We start from the raw sequence: 14089 nt of genomic DNA on the forward strand, positions 1-14089 counted from the left end.
CCTGGTGCAATTCAAAATCATTTTTTCATTAATTTGTTTTTTTTTTGTTTTTCCTCTAAATATGCAATTTCATTTTACACGAAAGTAATTTATGTCTTCTGTTAAAACATTTGTTTGTCTTATTTCTGTTCTTTTCATTTTTTTTTTATAAAATTCTCTTATGACTTGATTTGGGGAAACAACATTAGCTGCCCAAGTTGATCCAATCTTAATTGAGATTAAATCTATGTTAGCCCTTAATCAAGACATCACTCACCTAATCCCTCGAGTTACATTTATGGTCAATTTTTGATTTGGGAAAAATAAAATTAGCTGCCCAAGTTGATCCAATCTTAATTGAGATTAAATCTGTGTTAGCCCTTAATCAAGACATCACTCACCTAATCCTTCGAGTTAACATTTATGGTCAATTTTAACACCTCATATTTTGCATTCACATTGTTTGGAATTTCTCAACTTTATTTCAAAGTCAAAATTAAAGAATTTCCCCCCTAGCAACCATGCACTGAAACTTCAACAGTCCACTGCAGTAATATCTCATTCAGCAGGTATACTAGTCATCATTAATAATACTGGAGACTTTCTTTGTTCTGATTTTATAGTTACCAATTTTTTTAAAAAAAAAATATTTTGTCAATTTTAAACATGCTAAATATCTAATTTCAAGAATTGGGTCACTAATTCCAGAATCATTCTGCACTAAAAAATGTGAGAAAATCAACAAATTTGGGTCAAGTGCAGAACCATTCAAGATCCTAAGTGTGCATCATTTTTCAATTCTCTATTTATCATTCTAAATGTTCTTGTTTGTTGGGCAGATGTGAATAGAGAAAAGTCCAAACAAGGTAATAGAAAAGAACAAGACCATAGGAAATAGGATTGAATGGTAGCCTTTCAATTTTGTTGAAACAAAGACTAATGTAGAAATTTGTGTAGAAGTTTTTACTGTGAAAATGCTAGAACTTATACTAATGTAGAAAGTGGAATTTAGCTCAGTCAATCTAGAGGATAAAGTTTAAGGCCAATATTAAACAGATGAAAAGAATGGTAATTAGTTTAGTATGTTTCGGTTGATCAAATAAATTGACTGACCCTTCAAAGGAACTGATGAAATATCACAAGATATTCTACGAGAGTTGGAACTAGTAAAATCTTTGCTTTCGGCCCCCCAAAATTTGGGTCCCCAAAAATAATTTTATGATATTTAGGAAATGCCACAAATTTTATTAAGCCATACTTGCTGCAGCCACAATAACTCGCATATTTTGGTCATCAAAAATATTAGTCTAGTAGTATGTATTCATCACTTTTTCCTGGACCAACTGCTATAATTTAGATATAAACAAAATGGAGAAACGAAAGAAACAAAACTGAAATTCTTTTTTGACCATCAACAGTATGCCTTCAAGAAAAAGAAAATTAAGGTGATGAAAGAAGGGCGGGGTAGGGGGTTTTTGGGGGGTGGGGTACTGAAATGGCAGGGAATTCCAATTTTTGGGATATCATGTTTTGACTACAAAGTTCAGAAAATATCCATGACCAAGACCAATATGATGTTCTCACTGAATGGCTAGCAGATGCTATAGTACACAAATTTTATGCACCAAAATTGACCACCTCTATTCACTATTTCTTCATAAGAAGAACAACAGTATGAGCCGCGATACTCCTGTTCTCTCCGAGACTGTCAACTTTCTCATGAGTCTTTGCCTTCAAGTTTACAGCGGAAGGATCAGCACCAAGCAGCTTACATAAATTGGTTCTAATAGATTCTTTGTGCGGACTCACTTTTGGTCTTTGTAGAATCAAAGTGGCGTCTAGGTTTCCTAATTCATAACCTGCTTCATGCATTAGACGCACCTGAACATTAACCATAAAGCACGAACAAGTTAGATCATCTATTAATTCAACTGAACTTTAGTACTGTCATTACTGGTGATGAAGAATGAAATCGTGTACGAGAGGAAAACAGTAAACTCTTATTGACATATTAAAGAAGGCAATAGGAAGAAAAGTGGCTCTTCAAAATCTTCTAAGACGCTTTTGCAGTTAGTTTTTTACCACACTCTCATGGCATACTGAAGTAAGGAAGAGCAATTTCATCTTAATCTTTGGTTATGGTGTCCTGTTCCATACCTTGGACAAAGTTCTACGTCAAGATTTAATTGCTCGAGCCTTTTTAGTAAAAATGTAATAATTCCATCATTTGTTCTCAGTTTGAACTAGTTCTTGAATTATAAGCACATATCTAATTGGTTCTCACTTTTGTTCTCCTATAGTGTTTAGGTGTACTTGTCCCGCATTCAGTACAAATTTCTACTCATAGATCCAAGGGAGAATGGGCGATAAGCCTAGCTACAATTGTTAGTTATTTCATGCAACATTATCAAGGAAAAACTATTTTGTTCATTTTCAGCAATCCCACCTAGTATCTATCACTGTCATGTACTCTCTACCAAACAAGCTAATTGATTCCCCTAACGTTGGAAGTGTTAGTATTAGTAGCTTACTAATTAGGTACAGACAATCCACTTCACCTCTCATAGTATGTGGATGTCAAACCAGACCACTATAAATATAGCGTTAGTGTGGGGGCTTGCAAATAATCTGCAATTTGAATGGGAAGAAACTTCATTTGCACATATCCACATCCGTTTATGTTAATCGGATAAATTAAAATGGAACCTAGCTTATGCAGAATAAAAAACTAATTGCAGAACTATTTCCGGTCGCATTACTATTTATTCATTTACTAGTTACGGTTTCCTCATCTTTCACTCAATAGGAACCGGAAAACTTGTCACTTGTCAAAAGGCGAAACCAGAACATTTGTCAATAATAGCACTTTTTGTTCCTCAATTACTGATAAATTATGAATTTAGTCCTTGTGATATTGGACTAAGCAGATTAAACCTTCAGTTAATGGAATTGTGACTTTTGATCTCTTTGCTCGTGAATATTAACAAATTTACCATAATTATTAACCATTTCATCGCTTAATTACTCATGTGTTATGTTAAGTTTGTACTGTTACTCCATATTTAACGGTAATATATTACTATAAATACCCAAATATAATATATTTTCTACATGAGGCACCAAAAACTTACATTTTAACTAATTGGAGGTTAAATATGTCGAGTCATATATTACAAGGACCAAAAGCAGAATTACCAATAACTGAGGGACCAAAAGTGCAATTATCCCTTCAGCAAATCTATAACATTAAAAACTTTCCAGGTTGTGAGAAAGCATAAAATAAAGCTCTGCTACACCATGCTGGTAACTACTATTCTACCTGTTATGCCATGTTTCAACCAAATAAAACAGTGGTTGGCATAGGAGGCAGGTAGGTCAAACAAAGGGGCCGACCATGAACCCCCACCAAGGGAAATACTGCATACTATTTCCTTGAGTTGTTGATTTCTTTATAACTTGTGCTGAGTTGTTTCTCCATACATTCATTATTTATTTGTGTGGTATGTATGCAGGTAAGTTGTATATGATGCGACTGACAAAGCACAAACATATAAGTTTAGCCATCATTAGAAGAATGAAGTGAACTTCCTTCAGACTATGCATCAATTATCCAACACAACTAACTATACAATACAAAAAAGAGAAATGAACTACAAAATCAATGGACGAAAAAGGTGAAAAGAGAAGGAAAAAAGGCCGCAGGGCAAGAAACTTTAACTCGGTCTCTTCCCCAGTTCTTAAAGAGTCAAAAGGCAAGAGAATTAGCTCAACCAATGAGTAGGTTGTGCTGGTCTGGAATTCCACGTGAGAAGATGTTGAGATTGTAAGACCAGAGAAGGACTTGGCTGATACAATATATATATCGAATATCGAAATGTACAAAATTCATATATTTAGGCTTAGTCTTCCAAGAGTTAGGTATCATAGATGAAAACATAACACATAAAATCAAAGATATATGGATGAAATAGAGGAGTGCTATTGAAGTGCCATGCGATTTTGGAAGATACAGAATAAAGGCAAGTTTCTATAGAACATTTATGAGAGCAGTAGTTTTTATATAGGATAAAATATTGGCCTCTGAGACCCAACATATTCCACAAGAAATATGTCGTAGAAATGCAAATTTAAGATGGATGCGTAGTTATATAAGATAGGACACAATTATTTATGACCACGTCCAACAAAGGGTGTAAGTAGTACGGGAGAGTATGAAATGAGAGAAGGTAATCTGAGATGATTTGGCAATGTCCTACTTATACCTCCGTATGCACTGGCCATAGGTGTGATAATAAGGATTGAAAGTGATTAAAATGGAACAAGGTAGACCTAAAACCACAATGATTGAAATTGTTTAAAAAGACCAACAATCTCATGTTATTAATGCAAATTAAGCTAAAATCGAAACAAAATGGAAAAAAAAAAAAAACTGATGCGTATAGACAGTATTAACTGTTGAGATTACAACTTAGGTGTTAATGTTACACTTACATTAGGTTTGATGTTTATCAGGAGTCCTTTATTAGGGTTAGACTTGTATGTTCATGCAGAGATAAGGATTAGATTCTTAAAAAACTCTAATTCTAGAGAACCCTTAATTGGCCTTGCTTGATCAGCCACAAGCAACCACTTGATCATAATGTCTCTAAACCAAAAACAAAGATCATTATCGGAGATTATCGGAGATTCCGATAATGAGGGAAAGGCACAGAGAAGGAGAAGAAAAATAAGAGAATATATGAAACTTACTGCTGCTAAGCATGCGGTGCAGACATCAATTGATCAACAAAGGAAGTTTAATAATTCTGAGGCAAATAGAGGTGAATCAAAGATAAGGGGACTGGGGGAAAAAGTTGAGTCGAGGACCTGTTTTTTTCAAAATCGAGAAATCCCCATCCCATCCCCCCCCCCCCCCCCCCAAACCGGGGAGGCAGCGGTTCACGGTTCGAAATTCGGTGGATAATTGACTTGCGCTCTATTCTTTTCCATTTAAATACCAGGATTTTGTCCGCAGCAGGATTCGGACCTGTGATTTGCCTCTAAACCATATATCACATGTTGTTCTATAAATTGGACCAAAGCCCGAAGGACATAGTCACATAAAGGGAAAAATAACCCGAAAGACAAAAAGTTCCAGCCTCTAGCCATAACTACTGTAGAGTATGATATATCATGCAACCTTTACTTGAAAAAAGCCAGACACAACTTACTACAAATGTTACAATCAAACCATGGGACAATCCTTATTAGGGAAACTAAGGCTTATAGGGCTTAAAGCACATAGGATAAGGCTTGTTGGTCATACCTACCACTTTAGGCAAGCATCTAAAACATATTTACTGAAGTGGAATATTTCCAGACCGTTATACTATCAAAGGAATATAAGGGACGATACAATTACCTATACATCCAAGCATTATAGAGATGAGACTTAACCTAGACCTTCAAGTTACAAAAGACTAGCTAAGCCATACTACTACTGTAGTAGCTTTTCACTCTAATTTGATGTCTCTCTTCTATAAAATAGAGAGCAAAAAAGCACGTGGTGGATAAGAAGCTAGTTGATTTCCCCTTCCACTCCACTTTTCTTCATTGTATGAGTATAATCCTATAGATTTTTTGGCAGGTTGCAATCAGTTAACACTAACAAAATAAGGATGGAGGCTAACCATTGACTCCATTCTGACCTTGTGGGGTAAGCCCCTGTGATTGCAAGCTGGAGTTTCCATAGACATAGGAAAAGGTGGTTCATCAGTAATTAAAGATGAGGATAATGAATGCTCTGTCCCCAAAGTGGGTGCAAGGAGTCTGTCAGAAACCCGAACCGCTTGACCGACCCTTTCATAGTCCATTCATTAAGGTTGTATTGAAAATTGAATTGACAAATAAACCTCAACTAGAAGTCTAGATGCACAAGAAATCAATGGTTCAAGAACATAGATGCACAAGAAATCAATGGTTCAAGAACACATATGCACACACTCTCCTTGAAGAAAAACGTAGAAATTTAAAACACAACAGGTAGAGTCAGAGCAGTTTTGATCTGCACTGTTGGATCGATAAATATTAGATACGATAAGAACTAGGAAGAGGCATTTTTTCAACCCCAGATGAACATTTCTTCAACCCCAGATGAACAAGGTCTCTGACAGCTAGAAGAAGGTGATCTATCAACTAACTCGCAGAAAACCCGAAACCGTATGTTTCCCAACTTAAGGCACACCATTCATCCCTCGGCAAGAATTGCCTGCAACATCTTCATTAGATCTTATTGGAGGATGGTGGTTTATTGAATAGCAATTACCTATATCTTAAGCTCGTTTTTGTACAATCTTAACAGTAATACCGTCTTAATCTGTATTTACTTGAATTTGAATGATTGCTAGCAAAAGTTAAACATAGTCCGTTTCCTTCCAAGAAAGCCATGATCCAGTATATAGAAAAGTGTGATGCCCAGTCCGAGCATATATGGATTAGAAGCATACAGGACAAGGAGACTGGCTTATTTACTTCCCAGCAGCTAAGTTTTTTCAGCATATGCTTACAAAGTGACGAAAGGTTGACCACCTTACAGAAAAGTCATCAAGAACGATCATAATAGAGCACAGAACAGGGAGTGTCATGAAGAAGATTACTGCTTTAGTGACTAAATTTACCAAGTTGATAGTTTATTTTCCATTGTGATCAATATTCCTATCCCTGATTCCTCTCTATCCATATTTCCTCTCCCTGCGGGGCTCTCATTTTTTCTTGCTTATACAAACTGTTTCACTTAGCTCCATTCAACTCACCTGGGTGCAAAAACTAGAGAACAACTCAAGTCCAAAGACCAGAAAGCAAATAAAAAATGAAGGTTCAAAGAGCAGTGCACCCAAGGGTTTGGACTAGTGGCCGACGAAGTGGATTGGAGAACCATGAGGTCTCAGGTATAAATCCCAGCGAAGGCAAAAAACACAAGGTAATTTCTTCCTATTTGTCCAAGCCTTTGTGGACGGTGTTACCCGGCACCTATGTTAGTTGAGCGTAGCAGTTACCCCAGTGGAATTAGTCGAAGTGTGCACAAGCTGGTCCGGAAAATACGGTTATCAAAATAAAAAACAGTAATACTGTCAGCCCAACCTAGTACTGCTGGCAAAGGTGATAACTGGTGAAAGTTAGGTAAAGCCGGTTGATTTAAGCATTGACTTGCACAGCGCAAATTAGCAAACCACTCATAACTTCAACCCAGTTCCTTAATCTACTCATTTTCGTTAAAAAAATAAAAAATAAAAAAAAATAAAAAATAAAAACATATTCATCTAATCCTATTTGATTCCTTTGTCCCTCACTAAACCTGAAACTCGAGTTTGAACACATCTAATATTGCCAACCAAGTGCCTATTTATGAAACTCCGAGGCATGAAAATATCAGTGATGGAACTGCTATAACGCACGGATAAATATTAACTGCCAGCAAGGACAAGTAACCATGATTTTACGATAAGGACGAGTGAGGACATATCTGAACAATAAGGACAAGTAACCATGATTTTATACTGAGAAGCTCAAATTCAATGTTGAACTAAAAGCGAAATAAAGAAGAGCATCAACTTACAGCTTCTTCCATGAATACCGAAGAAGGCGCACCCTTCCATTTAGGATCATTGTCCGGGAAAATCTGCCCGATATCAGGTAGCCCCAGAGCCCCCAAAATTGCATCAACAACACAATGAAGCAACACATCACCTAAGAAAATGAATTCAAAATACACAAGAAAAAAATTAATCTCTTCAACCATCGAGATGAGTCTTTTATGTGCTTACATATGGTGTAAAGTAAGTAATCCTCTACCCCAAAAGAACGGAAAAGGTCCAAATTTATCTTCATCTTTAAAAACAATCTTAGTTTTACCCTATGTTATACTTTGGACCATACATTCCCTTGCCGTTAGCAAATTGTCTCGTATTTGCCCTTGACTAACAAAGCTCTAATATGGACTGGTTGGATTCCATGTATCTAAATGCTTGAGGAAGAAGGACCAAATTTACCCCTCTACGAGCATGTTCTAAATTACCCTCTGTTATAATACACATTGGAGATCTATTAGGTTCAAAGGCAAATACGAGAAGTTTTGTTAACAACAATAGTATGAATGGCTGCATAGTATAAAAGAAAGAGTACATTTTAGATATTTCGCATAGTAGATGATTATTTTTTACTCTTTTCCCCAAAGAGAATGGTGGAGTTGAGGGTCAACGCATCTAAGTTTTGGTGTGAATTTGTACATTTCTTAAGCTACTCCACAAATCTGGATTCTCCAGGTCAAGAACATTAACAAGGGACTTAATTCCAGGTTGCTCCTGACCAGTCAGCCACTTATTTCTTAAGCTACTCCAAACATCTAAAAAAAAAAAAAAAATCACATATTTGAAAACTACTTACTATAAACTTATTTTTTTATAATTTACACTATTTAAAAAGTTGTTTGACAAATTAAAGTCAAGGAAACACAAATAGTAAGTGTAAAACAAATTGGACTCATCGATTTCTTAATCTTGTCGAAATAAAATTGGCATATTCAGAAACCACGTAAAAAGCATAAAAATCAGACTCTTTTATAACTAAAAATACTTCAAATTCCATATGAAAAATTATAATCAAACAAAACATCCTTAACCTAAACACTAACAGTGTCAAACAAAATGGACATCATGACCCTTAATCTTCTTAAAACAAAAATCACACAATTGGAAACTGCACAAACACTACTAAAAATCTTACTACTTATTATAATTTTTTTTTTAAATTAAAATTTCTAAACAGCATAGTACAAATAAAAGTTGTTCAATTCTCCATATAAAATAACGAAATACCCACTTATATAATTAAACAACTGTTAATAGCCCCTTTGTCTCCAATATAGTAATTGTGCCAAAAAGATATTGCACAAAAGGATTATGAGTTAAGTCAAAATTACCATCAGAATGAGCTTCACAACCTCTATCATGAGGAATATTAATCCCACCAATAATCAAAGGGTATCCAGGTTCCAATCTATGAAGGTCAAATCCATGACCAACTCTGAAAGGAAGTGACTTTGATGGAGTAGTAGTAGAATTAAATGTTTGTGTTTCAGCTTCAATTGAACTTGTTGAAACTGAACAAGAAACCAACAAATTCCTCAATGGTTTGTGTGTTAATTTGCAGATTAAAGGATTTAAAGACAAGGGGTTTTGTTTTGAGATGAGTTTAGTTGGAATTGGAGTTGGAAAAAATATTGAAGATGCCATAGCCATGGATTTGGAGCTAGTTTGGTTTTTCCTTTCTTTGGTGTAGTATATTGAAGTCAAGCCTGAAAAAACATATTTAACTTGTGTGAATTGTTTAAATTGAAAGGGGATTATTCCACTTGTACGTTAGTATAGCACGGGTAGGTCAGGCCAGGCTGGCCCATCAAAATGACTCATCACTACGTGGGTAGCGGCTAGGATGAGCCGACCCTATTTTAAAAAAAAAATACATACATTTTCAAAAAAAAAATTAATATTAACATAAATTCTTACAAGACAATATCACATGATGTTACTACTTGCTAACCAAGTTTCAAATCCATAAACAAATAATCCTAACTAGGGGTGTTCATGGTCCGGTTTGACTCGGTTTTTGATTAAAACCAAACCAAACCAATTAAATCGGGTTTTTTTTTATATTCAAACCAAACCAAACCATTATAGTATAAATTCAATCGGTTTCGGTTTTGTTTTTATCGGGTTGATTCGGATTTTGCGATTTTTGGTATTTTATAATGCAAAGAAATTGATACAAGTAAGGTGAAAAAAAGAAAATAAGATACAACAACTATGGTGAAAGCAGTATCACATTCACATGCTAAAACATTCATTCCCTATCATTTTTGTTTAAGGACTTCAAGTTTCAAAGATTTTGTTTTTATTCTCTCGTAGCTACAGAGACATAACCGAAAATGTAAGCAAATACCACACAAATTTGTCTCATCATCTCTTTGTAAAAAGAAAAAGGAAAAAAAAAAAAAAAAAAAACTCTTAGCTTCATTCCCCTAAGGATGGGGGAAATAGAATAAGAAACTTTTCTTTCTAATTATTTGAATGGGCAATTCATTTTCTTTTTGTTAAAAGATAATAAGAAAAGACTTTACTATCCCTACCCATAACATATAAAAATCTTGAACCCCAAACATCCAATTAAACCTATCCATCATTTCAACAACAAACCTTTCAATCGTTCCATCACATTTCACCGGAGAAATCTCCATTGATGCTACAACATCGAAAAAGATAAAATATATAATATATAGCGTTTCAATTGAATGTAATTCAACTCAATTTCATGCTTTATTAAGTTTAGATTTGTTAATATTTGAAAATAACAACAAATCATCTTCTATGAACTAAAAATAGAAAGATTCAATATGATGAATCATAATTTTACTCAACAACATAGAATTGATCAAATTTATTGCTTTGTTCGATTTTTATTAGTTTATACGTTCCATTTGATTAGTATACAATGCTCAATGACTTAGACTTGAAATTATAGTAACTTTGACAAAAAATAATCTTAAGAACAAGTATGTCGGAGGAGGCGAAGTTTACTTTACAAAAGAACAAAGTATCTTTGTTAGAGGCAAATTTCATTTTCATAAGCAAAATAAAAAAAAATACACAAGTATTAAGAATTAGACAAGTATTTTTACATTAGAAAAGAACAAATTCTCAAACTTTCATTTTTCTATATGTCGGAGGAGGCAGGTTCAAAATACTTTCATTTTCATGCAAAATAAAAAATTACATGATAATTTCACTTTACAAAAGAACAAAGTATCTTGTTTATGAAAGTATGTTAGAGACAAACTTTCATTTTCATGAGCAAAACAAAAATTTACGCAAGTGTTAAGAACTAGAAAAGTATGCCCGAGGAGGCAGAAGTTCACTTTACTATTGGCAACTTTCATTTTCATAAGCAAAATAAAAAAGTACACAAGTGTTAAGAATTAGACAAGTCTGCCGGAGGAGGCGGGTTCTCTTTACAAAAGAACAAAGCCTAGCGGCAAACTTTCATTTTCATAAGCAAAATAAAAAAATACACAAGTGTTAAGAATTAGGAACTTTAAAAATTACAAAGTACGTGAGAGGCAAACTTTCATTTTTCATAACCAAAACAAAAAAACACACAAGTGTTAAGAATTAGACAAGCACGCAGAAGTTCACTTTAAAAAATTACAAAGTATGGCAAACTTTCATTTTTCATAACCAAAACAAAATATTATTAACAAAACAACACCAATAACACATAAGATTGCATAAAAATCAAAATTATTAAGAAGACAATACCAAAAAATCAAGACACATATAAATTAACTTAATTCATGAAGTTATGCTAGAATAAGATAACTTTATGCCGGAACCGGCATAACTTTAGTCTCAAAAATGACCCCGGCATTTAAAACACATTCTTCACAAAAAATATTATTTTTAACAACATAAAAATAGATTCAACAAAGAGAAAACCAAAACGCATATCAAAATCAAAGCTAAACATATCAATTCATATATTCAAAAAATCAAAATATATACATGGAACGAAACTAAAGTTGAAAAAATCGTAGAGACACTATAACAAAACACTATAATTTTAAATAAAAAAGGATCAATTAAATATAAAAAATGACGAAGAACAAATTATTAGAGGCAAACTTTCATTTTCATAAGCAAAACATCAAGTATACAAGTGTTAAGAACTAGAAAAATATCTTAGGATGAGGCGGAGAAGTTTACTTTACAAAAGAACAAAGTATGCTTGTTAGAGGCAACTTTTATTTTCATAAGCAAAATAAAAAAGTACACAAGTCTCAAATCACTTTACAAAAGAACAAATTAAAGGTAAACTTTCATTTTCATCAAAACATCAAGTATACAAGTGTTAAAAACTAGAAAAGTATGCCGGATAAGTTTACTTTACAAAAGAACAAAGTATCTTTTTAGAGGCAACTTTCATTTTCATAAGCAAAATAAAAAAAAGTAAATCATTTACAAAAGGTTAGAGGCAAACTTTTATTTTCATGAAAATAAAAATTTACGCAAGTGTTTCTAGAAAAATCTGATTTCTATCACTTTCATTTTCATAAGCAAAACAAAAACATTATTGACAAGACAACACCAAAAATCAAGCACACATAAATTAACTTAATTCATGAAGTTATGCTAACAAGCATAACTTTATTACAGCCAAAATTATACGTGAAGCAAACTTTCATTTTTCATAACCAAAACAAAACATTATTAACAAAACAACACCAAAAACACATAAGATTGCATAAAAATCAAAATTATTAACAAGAAAACACCATAAAACCAAGCACACATTTTTTTATGCCGGAACAAGATCACATAACTTTCAAAAATCACTGTAATGTTGGTGTAGGGTTAGATGTTGATCCTAAAACTTATTTGTTAAAATATATTCTAAAGTTCAAAAAAAGGAATAAAAAGGATTAATTAAATATAAAAAACGATGAAGACAAAGACATATAACCAAAAGATCCAAATTGCCTCCAATACAACAGATGATATGGCCCAAACCATATAACAAAGCTGAACCAAAATTATAAAGAAGATACAAATTTTTTTTAATCTTACATATATAATTCGGTTTTTTTATTCCGGTTCATTAAGTCGGTTTGACTCGTACCGGTTCGGATCGGTTTTTCCTCATTTGAACACCCCTTAACAATACTTATTAAACTTGGCTTCAAGTAAATATTTGGGAACAAATATCTTAGTTACAACCATACAAGAAAATGATCTTATTGACATTTTTTTTATAAGTCACCACTGTAATGGTGTAGGGTTAGATATTGACCCTTACCTGTTTATTTCAAAGGAATAAGATTAGGAGGACATAAACCTCTGAAAGAAATAACACAGAAGATAAAGCTTTAGATTAGGCTCAACCATGATCAAAAGTGAAATGTTTATTTTGAGCATTGAACCAAAAGCATGTTATACCATCTATATCATTCTTCATAGTGTTTTTAACTCTCAAAGGTTAAATCCACTGTGAAGAAAGAGTTTTGCTTGCTGCTTTTCCCCAGATTAGCCAAATAATCAGCAATAGTATTCACTTCTTTGTAACAATGCTGAAATTTAAAGTTAATTTCTATTGTCCTTCAAAGCTTGAATCTTGTTGATTGTGGATCTGACTTGCCGAGTGTTGTTGAGCTTCCTATTGATCATACCAATGATCAACATAGAATCATATTCCATTACAACATTGTTGTATCCTTGACTTACACACCACTGCAGTCCAATAAGAATTGCTATTACTTCAGCAAGATTTTTAGAACAAGTAATATATACAATGATGCACTGCTCTCTATCATTCCTCAAAATGCCTCCACCAGTGGCACTTCCAGGATTGCCCTTAAAACTCCCAAGGTGGGGTAAATTCCACTTTAAGAGGTTAATGTCAATTTTGTGTTTGAGCTTTTCAATTTGGCTCCAAGCAATATACCACAGCTTGTCCAAATCAATGCTGGGAAATTATGTTGTAATCAACAATCTTGATAGGTATGTTACCTGATTTATCAAACCTACGGTTGAGACTTTTGCGCCTTCATATCTGTTGTTGCATCTTGCTTTCCAAACTTCCCAACAAATGATAGATGGTAGGCATTGTAATACTAAGGAGTGAACCTTGTTTTTAGCCTTGTACATCCACCATTTTATCAAAGTAGCTCTAATATTGTTGTGCTGAATTCTGATACCACCAATTCCTGAAAAGTATTTCCAAACCTCATAAATTAGATCACCTTAGTTGAATAAATGTTCATTACTCTCTCTGTGCCCAATAGTTGCATCTTAGTGGTCTTTGAATTTTGAATTTCTGAATAGCATCGTCTGTTGGAAGTTTCCTACCAATCATATGAGACATAAAGAAAGAAACTATGAAAGGTACTTTTGGATGCCAAATCATATTGGCAGTTAAAGTGATGCCTTTCTTGTTTCTAAGAATCCTCCATACATATTTACTGGAAAAGAGACCACAGTGACTAGGTTTCCAAATTGGAAAATCCTCCTTGTCATCATGGATCTCT

At 33.7% G+C, this 14089-nt stretch overlaps 1 protein-coding gene across 1 annotated transcript; it reads right to left on the minus strand.

The window, feature by feature from the left end:
- Nucleotides 1–1361: 1361 nt before the first annotated feature.
- LOC132030589 (2-C-methyl-D-erythritol 2,4-cyclodiphosphate synthase, chloroplastic) lies at nucleotides 1362–9314 on the minus strand. The gene is made up of 3 exons (XM_059420285.1): nucleotides 8936–9314; nucleotides 7574–7704; nucleotides 1362–1860 (listed from the first exon to the last, which is right to left on the minus strand). Exons 1-3 carry the CDS (start codon nucleotides 9252–9254, stop codon nucleotides 1627–1629), a joined length of 684 nt encoding a protein of 227 aa, XP_059276268.1. The 5' UTR covers nucleotides 9255–9314; the 3' UTR covers nucleotides 1362–1626.
- Between the last annotated feature and the right edge of the window lie 4775 nt (nucleotides 9315–14089).

This window comes from Lycium ferocissimum, chromosome 9 (assembly GCF_029784015.1).
Source record: "Lycium ferocissimum isolate CSIRO_LF1 chromosome 9, AGI_CSIRO_Lferr_CH_V1, whole genome shotgun sequence".
NCBI lineage: Eukaryota > Viridiplantae > Streptophyta > Magnoliopsida > Solanales > Solanaceae > Lycium > Lycium ferocissimum.